Source organism: Perca fluviatilis, chromosome 9 (genome assembly GCF_010015445.1).
Source record: "Perca fluviatilis chromosome 9, GENO_Pfluv_1.0, whole genome shotgun sequence".
NCBI lineage: Eukaryota > Metazoa > Chordata > Actinopteri > Perciformes > Percidae > Perca > Perca fluviatilis.
This window is the reverse complement of record NC_053120.1, coordinates 13,130,542-13,145,743: the sequence shown is the minus strand read 5'-3', so window position 1 is coordinate 13,145,743 and position 15,202 is coordinate 13,130,542. Positions and strand designations below refer to the sequence as shown.

At 36.9% G+C, this 15,202-nt stretch overlaps 1 protein-coding gene across 2 annotated transcripts in view; it reads left to right on the top strand.

Annotated features, from left to right (window-relative positions):
- The first annotated feature begins 3,457 nt into the window (after positions 1-3,457).
- LOC120564979 (tyrosine-protein kinase JAK1-like) overlaps positions 3,458-15,202 on the top strand; it is a 34,504-nt gene continuing 22,759 nt past the window's right edge. Inside the window, exons 1-3 of one of the 2 annotated variants that reach the window (XM_039810254.1) lie at positions 3,458-3,576; positions 10,588-10,799; positions 12,415-12,538. In XM_039810254.1, coding sequence (XP_039666188.1) covers positions 10,595-10,799; positions 12,415-12,538 — 329 coding nt within the window. In that variant the 5' untranslated portion in view covers positions 3,458-3,576; positions 10,588-10,594. Of the gene's footprint in view, positions 3,714-10,587; positions 10,800-12,414; positions 12,539-15,202 lie in introns of both variants that reach the window. The other variant, XM_039810255.1, reaches the window with a different exon arrangement.

The window sequence follows — 15,202 nt, the reverse complement described above, 5'->3', positions numbered from 1 at the left end:
ACTGTTATTGAAATATGCATATTTCAATGGCAGAGTCGATGCAGTGCTCATTTGTCATGAGTCATGTTAAATATAGCGTAAAATATTTGGCTGAATCCAGTTTTGGAAACACAACTCCGGTGGTAGAGCAGTCGTCTACCAATCGGAAGGTCGGTGGTTCGATCCCTGGCCCTGCAGTCCCATGTCAAAGTGTCATTGGGCAAGACACTGAACCCCGAATGTGCATGTGAATGATGCCTGTATTATGTAAAAGTGCTTTGACTAGTCTAGTCTAGTAAACACTAGTCTAGTCTAGTAAAACACAGTCTAAAAACACTATATAAATGCAGTCCATTTGCATGTATGCCCATGTGTGATTCACATCAATGACAGCCGCGGTCTCCATTTTGGTAGAAATTGCTATGTCATTGTTATTTTATGTTATGTTCAATATGTGATATCAATACATCACATATCAAAACACACTTTTACTGTGATCTGTGATGTCAGAACCCTGTTTTGAATAATACATGCACTGTTTGACTCATGTCTGATAAACCACAGGTCACTGCACCTGTCTTTACAATGTTTTACTCAAAGGGTACATTCTGTAGCTGCTGTGGAAATCCCCAAAGAGTCATGCTACATATTTTGTTTTTGTCTCACTCTAACCTCAATCTGCTCGATTCGCCTTTATTCACATGTGTTTTTCTGACTCACCGTGCGATATCTAGATACTTTGTGGTAAAGCATATTTTTTTATAATAAAATATGAAAAGTTAGTTTTTTTTTTAAATTAGACCAGGCATTCAAATCCCCTAAATGTCATGATAGTGAAACCAACTACTACAAAACTCTACCTGCAACCCATGATTATGGTGAATTTCTGTCTTACTTCCTTTAATGCAAGGCAATATGTGTTTACTGGGATGTGGCATGGGAAGTCCCTCCTATATGAACCACCCATTTTTTTTTATTTCACATCCTTGTTCTTTTGATGCAGGAAGAAAGTAGTTCTCCCTTTTCCCCCACACAGGTCCCTGTCTATTCCCTAACCCACCCGAACAATCCACCGAACGATCCATTACAATTTATAAATGCTGGGCTGATGTAATTTGGACTGAAGTATCCACCAACAGCTTAAGAAAAACTGTATTTGACACTGACCACTGCACATTGAGGACTGATGTGAAAAAAGGTGAGAAAATTCAAAAGATATAATGAATTAATTTGTCAGCAACTATATTGTAACTCATATAGCCATGGCTGGTGTAAACACAGATAATACAGCAAAACATTGTTGTAATTACATAGAATATGTCTACATTGGAGAAGTTATAATTGCTGACATATACTGCACACAGCCTTAGCCATCTATTAAATGTTTGTGTATAAATGCTAAATAGGGGAAGTTAAAGTAAAGTGTTATCCTAAACTTATGTAAGTCACTTACCTTAGTTTTCTCTCCATATCCACGGAGCCATTTATTAAAGTATTAACTATAAAAAACATATATGTTAATATATACACTTTGTCTCTTTGATCTTTAGTATGCATGTCAGTGGGGAAACTCCATTATTTGTTTTGTAGTGAAATCATCTATCTGTCTGCTGTCGCGGAATTGTTCACATATTGTCACACACTTCTTCATTATTGTCCTCTGTTATAACATGGTTCTTTAATATGCAGTTCTTTGTTAAAAGTCAACATATTCATAATTTATTACATAATGCGTAAACACGTCATGATGTAAACAGGAGTGCGTATACCTCAAAATGTGAGCGTTATCACCAGTGCTTCACCACTGGAATGCCCTCACAGTTTCCAGTAAACAACCACATCCAAAAGGGCAGTTATGCAAATTTGCAAGAGGTGGGAACCATGCAGTGTTAGTGCAAACCCAGGCTATGACTACATGTTGGTCGGTTTTGGAAACACAATCACAAAGATGTTTTAGATTGCTCAAACAAAGACCTGGAAGAATTTGTGCCACCTACAGAATGGCAAAGATGAATGATTGCTCTCCCTGCTACAAAAGATGTGCACAACTGCGAAGTCCATGAGTGTGAAAAAACCTTGGTGGAAGAAGTATTTAGATCCTTAGGTAATAGTATCAATACTGCGATACTCCATTACAAAAGTCTTGCAATCAAAACCTTACTTAAGCAAAAGCATGTAAGCATTGTCAGTAACGTATCAAAAGTTAATTGTTCTGCAGTGAAATGTTCTCTAAAAAATATATGATGTTTTTGGATTCATATTACTGCTGAATTAATGTGTATGTTGCATTTTACTGCTGTAGATCTTTAAGGTTGTGCTAATTTTAACTCCTTTATTGGGTAGATTCTATACAGCAAGGCATCTTATTCTATAGGATCATTATATGTTCGTAGCATCACTGTTCTGTGAGAACAGCCTATCTCTAAAAACTCAACTCTTCATGCTGTTGGAAAAACAGCCCTGTTTTTAGCTTTGTGACAATGACAAACATTTTGTTCCAGCTAATCCAAGAGGGTTTTGAAATTGTTTATTTAGCTTAAGAAGTAGAAGAATTTTCTCAACCCATTTTTCTAATTTGGAGATACATGGTTTCTATTGCAGGATGCATGAAAAATTCAAAAAAAAAAATAACAAAAAGTGACAAGACAAATGTAGCCTTGTGAAGGAAAAAATATAATATTTGCCTCTGATATGTTATGGTATAAGTAAGTAAAAAGTTAGAATGGAAATACATACAGTATAGTATAGTAATAAGTACCTCAAATTTGTGCTTCAGTACAGTACTTGAGTAAATGTACTTAGTTCCATTCCACCAGTGCATTAGATGTTCAAAGTTTTTTTCTGGGCGTTTTTAACACTTGTTGTATTAAAATTATCACTGACTTATACCATTGTCTATAATATGCATATTGGCTCTATAATGTATACACCCTAATCATATCATACCTCCAGCTGTTGTATTTATACATATTACCTACACAATGTTCATACGGTACCTTAGTGTTCTCGTACCTCTTACTGTTCATTCATATCCATATTTATTCTATATTTAATTCTGTATATTACTCTGTATATTACTCTGCACTTCACTGCTTTTAGCACTTCTAATTAGATGCTAAACTGTATTTCGTTGTCTCAGTACCTGTATTCTGTACAATGACAATAAAGTTGATTCTAATCTAATATGATGTTCATTCTTGACCAGCATTTGACAAAAATAAAATAAAAAACTTTTTTAATTCTATGGTAAACCTTTTTTTCAAAATGTGAAGCAAGTCCTTACTTTAGGAATACATTTCAGTCCCCACAACATGAGTAATACTGATAACACATTACACGTTTGCCTGTGTTTGAAAGAAGAACCCTCGTCTAGCCTGAGCCCAGCAAAGAGTTAATGTCGTCATCTTGAGTGACGGGCGAAACAGCCAATAAGCTACCGAACTCTCCAGGCCATTGCGTTGTTTTCGGGAAAGGGGCCGACACTTGTCAGGAAGGGTTCGCAAGAAGGACAGAGGAGTACTGTGTCTCCGCTCTTCAACAAATTCCGTTAAATTGACCTAATATTTTTCTCCCTCTGGATACTGGATATTTTTCTTGGTAAGTTCTGGAATCAAATAGCCGACAAACGATACTTAAAATCCGTCTAGAGAGGAGCTACAACTTGGTTGAAGCGTCTAATATAGCTACTGAACGAAACGGAAGTAACTTGCCAGCTGTCTGGCTAAGCTCGCGAGGTGAGTAGCTAGATACCCGTTTATTAAATGTTCCCACCGAGACAAATGTCTGTCGTCTGGTGTATTTAACACACAAGCTAGTTTGTCATCTTCCCCCGTTGTTGTCAAGTGGGGGACGATCCAGCCGTTGTTTGCCTTGACCATCTAGCTAAGTTAACTAACTGGGTAATGTCAGCCAACGTCCTGTCCGCTTGGCATGATAGCAATGACTACATCCATGTTCAATGGCACAATACAGGCGGATAGATGCTGGGCTGATGTACATTGTGATTCAAATGTAGTTAGCGTAATTAAACTTGTTATAAATATACAGTGAACAGAGTGAGTAGGACATATTAGGAATAACTTATAATGTGATGCAATCCAATTAAAACAACGCTATTACAAACTAGGGCCTACTATTGTAGAAAAAGGGTTGACACTTTCTCAAGACAAATACTGGATTAAACGATTGACAAGGACAGTGAGTTTTTTTTAATTATTACATTTTGCCAAAACTGTCTCGAAAATTGAAAGTGGAGAAAGCGAAATGTCTTTATAAAAATAGCCAGTCGTCTTTATTCTTCCATTGTGCTTAGTGTCTGAAACGAAAAGTGAAACCATAACCTTGTTAGTTTAGTTGTTTTTTTTTAGGCCAAGGAGACCACAGGGGCCACAGGGACCCTGCTCCAAGATAGATTTAAGTAATATTATTAGATTTTATTATTATTCGGTTAACCGGAATTTCTTTTGATCATATGTGTCACTTTTGCATCCCATCTCAAATGTGACTAGTATTTTCTGTTTTTTATTTCAATATTTTCTTTTTCTCTTCTGTGATAGTAAACTGCATAATGCTATTGAGTTTTTGATTGTTGGTCTGACTGAACAATTTTGAATACGTCACCTTGGACTATTGGATTTATATGTATTGTATAGACCAGACAATTGATTAATTGAGAAAAAAATTATAGATTCATTGATAAGAAAACCTGTTATGCTAATATTGTACAAAATTTTATGAAGAAGTGGCTTCACACATCACATTTGAGGTTGACAAAAGTATGGGTACCTCTTCCTGGGAACAACACACACACACACACACACACACATACATATACATATATATATATACATACATACATACATACATACATACATACGTACACAACAGAGACAGAGTTTCTGGCATTACCACCTCTCACTTACATTGAATCTCAAACAATGAAAGAACGTGGTTTCTTGCAGCGCTCTCCTTGACAGGAACTTGAACTGTCAGACTGTTTAAAGCACTTGAACCACACAGTTACGTTTGATCTACATTTTATTGATACCAGAATGCGCAAGTGGAAGCCTTGATGGCTTAATAACTATTTTATTCTTACTATTAAAACTTGACTAAAATGGGTTTGTTTTTTTTACCCAATGAACTTGGATATCAAGTTTCTGTACTTGTGAAGAGTAATTTTTCACTCAAACGTAGGCTGTGGCTAATGTGAAATTAGTCAAAGGAATTGACATTTAAAATGCTACATGATAAATTAAAATAATAATTAAATTAGAATAACTCACCCACCTTTTGGTATGTTCACCATGATAACATGATATTTAACATCAAAGAGCATTATTTTTATCACTCAGTTGACCTTTCCTTGTAATAACCAAGTGGCCTCTGTGATGTTGCTTTAGCAGCCTATTGTCTGCCCACTGTATTTTCACTTCAGGCACATTGGATTTGTGGCTTTTAAAAAGTGAGACATAGTGTAGCACATTTTACTCAAATGTAATGAAAACTATAACAAAGAAGATGTTTTTTTATTTCTTTGCCCATCCAAATTACAGCATTGTGTGTTTTTTAAGCATAGTCCCCCTTCGCCAACTTATATTTAAGTTTATAAAATTCAGGTGCATAAAATATAGAATTTACAGTACCTATTCGGAATTAACATTACCTACTAAAAAAAGATGTTATTTAGGGCTGCAACTAACGATTATTTTTCATAGTCAATTATTCTGTTCATTATTTCCTCGATTAATTGATTAGTTGTTTGGTCTATAAAATGTCAGAAGATGGTGAAAAGTGTGGATCTGTGTTTCCCCAAAAGCCCAAGATGACGTCCTCAAATGTCTTGTTTTGTCCACAACTCAAAGATATTCAGTTTACTGTCACAGAGGAGAGAAGGAACTAGAAATTATTCACATTTAAGAAGCTGGAATCAGAGAATTTTTACTTTTGACTTAAAAAATTACTCAAACCGACTAATCGATTATCAAAATAGTTGACAACTAATCGATTAATCTTTGCAGCTCTAATGTTATTGTCTTATAAAATGCCATTAATATAATGTTTCACTAGCTAATTTCACTGATATGTTTCTGGTTTAAAGTCTGTCAATCAGTGATATTACTTGTTGATGGTGTCACAACACTGTCATTCTTAATTCAGTACCAAAGGTTTACTGTAAATACATTTTTAAGCACTTGACATGGTGGTTATAGTGAAATTAAATTACATCGGTTTAAAGTTTCAATTCAAATGTTTATAGAATATGTTGCTGTATTAGATATGTTGCCTTGAAAACTCAAGAAGTGCAGGGAATCAATGGAGAACCCATAATGTGATCCTTGACCATCAAAGCACTTTTAAATTATTTTGTTAGTTTATGTATGTATAGATAATGTATTATTATTCATCAATTATCAATCAATTTAATGAACATCCTTTAAAATATAATTTCAGCTTTTGAATGGCTGTGTCCTGACTTTGACTAATCAATAGAGGTATACCAATAATGCAGTGATAATGAATGTACACACTTAACGTCAGTTTGCTTACATGGGTGCTGAATAATCAAAAACAGGTACTGAAAAACCCCCTGGTGGGATGACGGTTAAATGATATAATAATGCTCAGACATTTAGGGGGATGTCCTAGCTCAGCATGCACGCGAGCCACAGTGTTGCAGCCAAGCAGTGATCAGTTTTATTACATTATTTTAGCGCAGCTAAATGTAGCCATATTACAGACAAAAATCACAGAAACTGATTTAAAAAGGTGCAAAAAACATGAGATGAAGAAAGAGACTGGTTGTAATTAGATATGGCCCGATACCATTTTTTGCTTCCCAATACCGATTCAGATACCTGAACTTGCGTATTGGCCGATACCGAGTACTGATCCGATACCAGTGAGTCATATATTTTATCATGTTTTAACAGGTGTATACTACTATCCCTGTATGGATGTGATATTATTTCTATCTTTGTTGTCTGTCTGGCTCAGGTTAAACTCTTTGTAAAACATGAACAAACACAATCAATGAATGCCACAGAACTTTCTTTTACTATCCAGTTTGACAGTCAGTTATAAAGGAAAAAGAACCTAAATAAACTACGTTAACGTAGATTTTCTTTAGGGCTTTATTATGTGCTATCGGATCGTTGCATGAACTCCAGTACTTCCCGATACTGATACCAGCGTTTTATCGGTATCGGACCATCTCTAGTTGTAACATACTCAAAATAATAGGTGTCATGTGAAAAACACATCAATGACAAGTACCAGATGGTGTTAAAATACTAGATAATTTTTTTTGGCTTTGTATGGCCTTTAATTGATAGGACAGCTGAAGACAGGAAAGGGAAGAGAGAGCGGGGATGACATGCAGCAAAGGCCCACGGGTCAAACCCGGGCCGCTGCCAAGGACTCAGCCTACATGGGGCGCACACTCTACTGGGTGAGCTAGAAGTCACCCCTACTAAACCCTAGTTAAAGCTGTGGTAGGCAGTTTATTTTTGGCGTCATTGGGCAAAAATTCCATAATCTGTCGAGCTTGCTTATGGCCTTTACAGTCAACTGTGTTGAAATGAATAGATTTACACTCCGACTAAAGACTGATACAGATATATTTGTCACTTTGTCTTGGCATTTGGGATGTAATAATTAGAGTGCTAAGGTAAAAGACCTAAGTCATTTGTGATAAGTTGTCAGCCAGGGTTTCCCATTGACACAATAAAAGTCATACCCAAGTGTCTTTATTGGAAGGGGTTTACTGTGAAAAGTAGGTACAAAGTTGTTTTTTTTCCATGTTCTTCAGCAACACATATTCTTGTGTTAGTTTATTTCTCTAAACTTTGCAGATGAGCTACCTAGCTCAGACTGAAATAGGCAGGGGAAACTCTATATTGATGCAAATGATGCAGAAGAGCTTATTTGTTTGTTGGTGTAGTATTTATTTTCTAATTTTGTTATTGTTTTGGCCCACCCAACCAACCAACCAACATACATATGTATATAGTTGTTCATTTTATGCAATAATAACAGGTCCACTTCACCCAAGCTACCAAACCCTGTCAAATTTCCTAGAATGATCTAAGCTACAACATGCATGTTACAAAAGTATACAGTAAATAGCTGAAATGATTAGACGATTAATAGATTTGTTTATTGCCATAACTTTTACCACCATTTTGACAATCATCATTTAAGTCATTTTTTAAGGAGATGATGGGATAAATGCTCTGGTTCCAGCTTTGAGATGTGTATTTGTTATAACTATTTCTTTGACTTGAATTTTACCCACACCTAATCACAGACACAACTGTCAGGATTGTCTGTCTATCACTTTGCATTATAAGTTGCTCCAAGGTCTTGTTTTTGACAGAAACACTAGTTCCAGTCATTTTTATCTTCTTTCAAAAAACACATTCAGATGGGGCAAATCAGCGTCACTGAGGGGGAGTGGGAAGAACTGTCAACATCTTTTTCAGCTGAAGTAAACTTGGGAAACAAAGGTCTAATCATAGCTATACTCGAGTAAAACTGGCATCAGTTCAATACTTCTACATTTGTTAAAGATATCTTCCTTAATATACCACACCAATTGTATAAGAGATATTTTTTTTACCTTTTTAACTGTAGTGACATTCATAAGTGTTGAGAAATTTGACACAATAACTCATCAACTCACTCACTGAAAATGGCAGACTGATGAATCATTGAAAGTCTCTTCTCAAGAAATTCTGCTGTAATAAATAATAATGAAGGAAAAGTATGACTGTCAAAAGATACTTGCCAGGCTTACTACTTTGCTTAGGCTTGATTATGTTTGAGATTTGGCACAAGACACACAATTAAAAAAAATTTAAATTAAAAAAACATGTATGAAAGCAAGCTCAGATTTAAATATGATCAGTTAAGTTTGTGTTAAACAGGATGCAGGGTAGAATAATTCTCTTTCCAAAGTACAGTAATTAAATGTAATTTATTTGTCACCTTAATATGAAGTTAATATGCCGTTTTAAACTTGATGTTTTTATTTTTGTTTAAATAATTTTATATTAATTGTTTGTATGTTCTGAGTCTTCTGTGCAGCACTTTGGAAACTTTGTGTTTGTAAAATGTGCTATAGAAATAAAGTGGATTGGATTAATAGGAGTTACGACAAGCAGGAACAGTGATAAAACATTTGTCTGTCACGCACTCTGCAGTCTCTCTGTGTATCTCTATCTCTTTCAACTCCTTTCCTCCTCTTTTTATGTTTGTGTACATGCTTATGAGTGTGACATCAAGTGTGAATAGATGCCTATGCAATGATATATCAATGTTTTTTTTTCTAATTATGCTGGTGTAGCTGTAAGTGGTGTCAACACAAGGACTCATGGCTGCTGCTGTTGGCATGCTGCTTTTGCTTTGCAGCCACTGTAAACGCAGGCTATTCAACTCATTCTGTAGTGAAGCCCAGACTCCTCACAGCCCATGCACAGCAACGATCTATCCTCCATGTTGATGCCATCAGCTCAGTTTAGAGGCTGACGTTATTCCACTCGCATTATAGTGGAAAACCACTTTGTCCTGTGTGCTTTTGTGTGTTGGGACTCTGCACTGTATTTAATATGAGTCATCAGGTTAATGATCAGTCAACTGTTTGCTGAGGTCACAATCATACTGTAACACACATGTAGACACCTTTTAGACACTTGATTGTTAACTAAACATTGGTCACCCATTTCCTCAAAATATATATATATAAGAAATAAGTATGCTCATTCCAGTGAACTTTGTATAAAAAGCTTTTTATACATTACAAAATATCCTTTATAAAGGTCCAGTGTGTAGGATTTTCTCCCATCTAGCGTTGCTCATATATCGCAATCACCTCTCTCGCACCACCAGTTCAAAGTACGTATTACAGCTACGGTATCCTTCACTCTTCAAACAGCCGGTCTCTTGCTCTGTTCAATATCCTTTTTCTTTTTCTGGGCGAAGAAAAAGACTCCTGTTCCTGAAATTTGGATTTTGAATACGTGTGGTCCTCCATGTTTCCTTCTTCAAACTTGCCGGGGCTGGGAAGCTACGATACCCATTAGCAGCATTAGCAGCACCTGTGAGTTTATCATGTGACAGCGAAAAGCGAAAGGCGGAGCAGTGTGTCCTGTATGTCCCTTACCGGCTAAAATATTTCAAGATGGTGCAGGGATATGGAGCGTCTACCCCAGTTCATGCGAATGAAAATGTAAAATTTCAAGCCAAAAGGAATACTTGGAATTAATGGTGGTGGTAAATATTCATGAAAAAGGACAAATTTGAGAACCGGCAACACCGATTTTGATAATGAACAACTAAACACGTTACACACTGAACCTTTTAATGAAAAGTCTTTCATTGAAATTGCAAGTTGATTGATGTTACCATTTCACTGAACATCAAAATAAAAGTTTTGTGTAGGAGAAAAATGAATTAGGATATCTCCTGTGTTAGTATTTTTTCATTTGTCACGTCTATCCTTAATTGAGTTGAATGCAAAGCTTACTTTGGTGTACACAGTATGAAAGCCAAAACCTTTAACCTAAAATTCCCACTCCCCCATTTCTCTTTTTCACTTCACTTCTCCAGTGTCTGAATGCCAACTCTGTGGGCGATGGAGTTGAGCAGGCAACTCTGTGGGAAGATGAGGAGGTCCAGTAAGAGGGCCCAACTCTCCTGTTCTCCTACTTCTACTTGGGGCCTGGAAATCCACTTTTACACACCGGAGGTGCACCAGCTAGAGTACTTCAAAGGCTGCTACACCGCGTTGGAGCTCTGTGTGGATGCTGCCAAGAAATGCTGTGAGTGACTGAGCTGTTGGCTAGGTGGCAAAATTAAGAATTACCTACTCTGCTTATTGATATAGTTTCTTTTTATTGGCAGCAATGAAGAATGTTATGTAGATTTTACTGTTAATATAATATGTGGCAAATCAATCTGAGATAACAAAATAACCAGGTTTACATCTTTGTCCTGTATCTTGCATTCTGGTAGCATTCTGGGCATGTAGCATCGATTTTCAAAAATGTTTGTGCCATTCTACTGCATAGACAGCCCAGTTTTATGAAAACATCCTCTTTCCAGCGGTAGAATACTTCTTTCAATGTAATTGCATTAGGCTTAAAATGATTGATAACCAGTAGTAAAGCTAAGTTACTGTTGTACCTGTTGGGCTCTGATATGGACACACTCTTACACACTATAAGAAGATAATGTTTGCAGGTTTGGCTTTGGTCAAGTAGTGAAGGTGACAGACATTTTTTTTTAAAGTAAAATAATGCTTTTACAGCATGTAGACAGAGAGACATATAAACACGAGGAGAGGGACAGCTGGAGAGAAAACGTCTTAAACGACCATCACTAATGCAAGAACTCGGATAGAATGCAAGAATACAGTTTAGAACTAACTTGAACCAAAGAGAAATCCACCTGATTTCAACACATGCAATGTTGGGTATTTAGTGACACAGTATACCTGATAATAAAACCCTAGGTATTTTGAAATTCGTGTGGTGATGACTAGATGTTCTTTTAGAGATTTTACATAGATTGGTATATGTAAGAATGTTACATAAATTGCAGTACTGAAACACTGATATTTATTGTAGTTAGCCTATTAATCAGGTTTGTCTCTTCCACCAGCCAATCTGACAGGTAATAAGGATACTTTGTTCTGTAACAATTGGGCAAAATCATTAACAAGTTATTTTTCAAACATAAAGTTAAGTGGTTCTCCTCTTGCTCTTTTGTCTCTGATTAACGCCATGGAATGTGTCATTGCAAAGTTAACAGAGAGGAATAAATGTCAGAGTATTAAACTACACTCTCACAGAGGATAACTTCTCCCTGTCTGTACTGTTCTCAAATCCAGATGAACATTTATTACTGCCTTACTTCTAAGTGCTGCCATTTAACTGTCAACATGTGAAATAAAATGCATTAGATTCCAAACAATCCTAAGTACATGGCACTACTGCAAATCAATTGCAACCACAGTTTAAAAGCCAAAGCAGTTATTTTAGAACTAGACTAAGTGCCACTCTTGGGGCTCTTAGAAGAAGTATCTCTCCCTCTCTTCACAATCATTAACTGACTGGTTAGCTGCCTGTTAGGTGGAGTAAGATGGACATTTTGTCATTTGAGGGCTTACAATAAATGCAGAATTTTGCAAGTGTTCTCTAAAACCAGGATCCTACATTTCATCTATGCCGAAGTATAAAAATATACACTGTAACCAGGTATGATTGATATGGTGGAGCATGTAGACCTTACTGTTTGTTTTGTTTTATTAGCAGATTGTTTGCTGTTGCTCCTAACTCCTCTCTTTGGACAGAGGCCTGCGTGTCAGCCTCAACTCCAGTGCAACAATTGGCCTGAATATTGATCTTTATTCCTCTTTTCTCTTTCCCTTCTCAGCAATCTCTCCCTTGTGCCATAACCTATTTGCCCTCTACGATGACACAACTGGCATGTGGTACCCCCCCAACTATGAGTTCAATATCACAGATGAAACCAGTGTCAAGTTGCACTATCGCATGAGGTAAGACTACGTTGGAGTTTTATAGCTGTCATTTATCTCCATAAAGCAATTTCTTGAATTGAAACAAACTGTGTTTTTTTTTGTCAACCACTTCAATTGTAGTATAGTCTTAAGTGGAAGATAGTGGAAGTATTATTTAATACAATTTAAAGACGTTAGTGGAATGCCCGCCTCAGGGAAGAGCGACCTTGTCTGGACTTCTGATACTGAGGCACCTTGCAGGCAAAGACAGGAACTTTGGTATGCTGACTACTGACGTATAAAACTGGTTTCTGGGATGTGGAAAGTTTCTTTCTGGGGGGAGGAGCAGGAGTTGGAACAATACCAAACAAACCATGTGCCATAGCAAACCAGCCTGCAGGCCAACCATTAAGCAGATATAGTTGAGCTCATTTTTAGGCTCTGGAGCCAATCTCCTGGATAGGGACAGATCTGTTTTGTTGTCCGAAGTTTTCCAGGATGAGAGGACCCATTGGGGAGTGTGAGAAATCCCTTTGGTGCGTGTGTGCTTCTTTTCCCAAACGAGAAGAGTGCCACAGAAAGGAAGGCTTTATCTGTCAATTTAGAGTATCTGGCCTTTTTGGTGTCTCAGGGTCGGTTACTGGAGAGGGTGCCTTCTGAAGACACTATAGTTCTGCCATGGAACTTAAATGGTCATGTGGTGGACGTCAAAAAAAAACTAGGAAGGCAGTGCTTGAGAGAAACAGCCTGCCTAATATGGAGTTTTTGGTTTGGTCATCTCAGGATTGCATCCCTGCTTCTTGCAGAGATAATGATGTAGCTCTGTGACCGCCAGTGCACACTGGAGTGGTTTGAACACAAAGTGGGATGAGAGCCAAGACCTTCAAGTCAGAGGCCATGATACTCTATCAGAAAACTCTGGAGTACTCCCTTCGAAGTGGGTGCAAGGTGCTGCCTTGTGTGACAGAGTTCAAATATAACATGGTATGTGAGTTAAACAAGTAGGTATAATAATAATAATAATAATAATAATAATAATAATAATAATAATAATAATAATAATAATAATAATAATAATAATAATACATTTTATTTAAAGGAGCCTTTCTCGGCACTGAAGGACACAGTACAGGGATACATAAGATATTTAAAAACAGCAAAAAATAAAGAATACAATAATAACAATAACTACAACAACAACAACAACAACAACAGAAAGAGCCAGAGCAATTGACATCAAGTGGAATAGGCAGTTTTAAACAGATGTGTAAACAGATGTGTTTTGATTTTTGTACCAAGCTGGTAGTGATGAGGGAGCCTGTCCTTAAAGCAAAACATTTGACTTCGCAGACGATCTACATATCAACCCTCCATCTTTGGTCTAGGAGGTGTGGGTAGTGAGCCGGAGAGAGATTCAAGTGGTTGAAATGTGTTTGCTTGAAGTGCTGTTCCTCCATGTTGAAAGGATCCAATTTGGATTAGGATGCTTCCATTGGGCCTCCCTCTGGAGGTATTAAGGGCTGTGTCCAAATTGGAGGAGACTGTGTGACTGACTGTGAATTCACTAGAGGTATTACATATGCTACATCCCTGGTAACGCCGCAGAAGTCCCCAGAATGAGCTGAAAGACATGGCAAGGTAGATGCCAGAGCTACTTTGTTTATCCTGCTGCCATCATGACATGTGCCATGACAACAATTGGTGGAAATTTAATGGAACATAGTGAGTGTTGTATATATTTAGTCTAGAAAGTAATTGTCTATTTCTGAGTATACTTAAGCAGAATCAACTACACCAACACTTTCGAAATATTGTTAACAACTTAAGCTATCATTCTTTATATGGGTCCAGTGTTTTCCCTACAAAGGACTGCAGGCTGCCAGAACAACGGGAATCCCCACCAGGCCCGAATATATATTTTTTAATGCCATATAAATAACTATATAGTATATCTGTTGTGTTTCCCCTGTATTCATTCTGCAGCGCCACACTGCCATGAGTCCATGAACGTGGCAACTGTCTGTGGTTAGTTAAAGTCTGTAACAGCAGGACAGTCAAGTATGTTATCTAAACTGCTAAAATCAGTTGAACAGGTGTGAAGATAACTTTGTTGGTAGCCTAACGGTTACAGAAAGGCTCAGCAGTGAACAGCACGCTAACAGGCCGATAGATTCTGCGTTTTTGTGTTTTTAGCTGAGCTGGACCAGGCTGGACTCAGTTAAAACTGATCGGTGATGCTGTTTTGCCAGGATTGTTCCTCGTGAAGTTTGCTGGAAGTAATGTAATGTAGCGTTTTATGTGGAGTGAGCACTGTGCCGGACTCCATTTAAAAATAAAAATAAAAAAATTGGTATATTGCTTGTAAGAGGCGAAACCAGAAATGAAATGAGTATAATAAAGTCATTACTGCACTTTGTAACCTTGTTAAGAAAGGTACTATGTGGGGTGACCTAGGGCTGGGCGATATGGCTGAAAACTGTATCACGATATAAGTGTTTCATATCGGTTCGATATCGATAATTATTGATATTTTTATGACCCTATTTAAAATAAGGACCAGGAGAAAAATATATTAAATTTAAACATTTTTATTTTAAACTTAACCTTCCTCTGATTATAATCCCCTCAGTTATAAAAGCAGAAATGTCAACACAACCATGGAAATCACTCAAATAATTAAAATGTAAACATAAGTCTAAAATC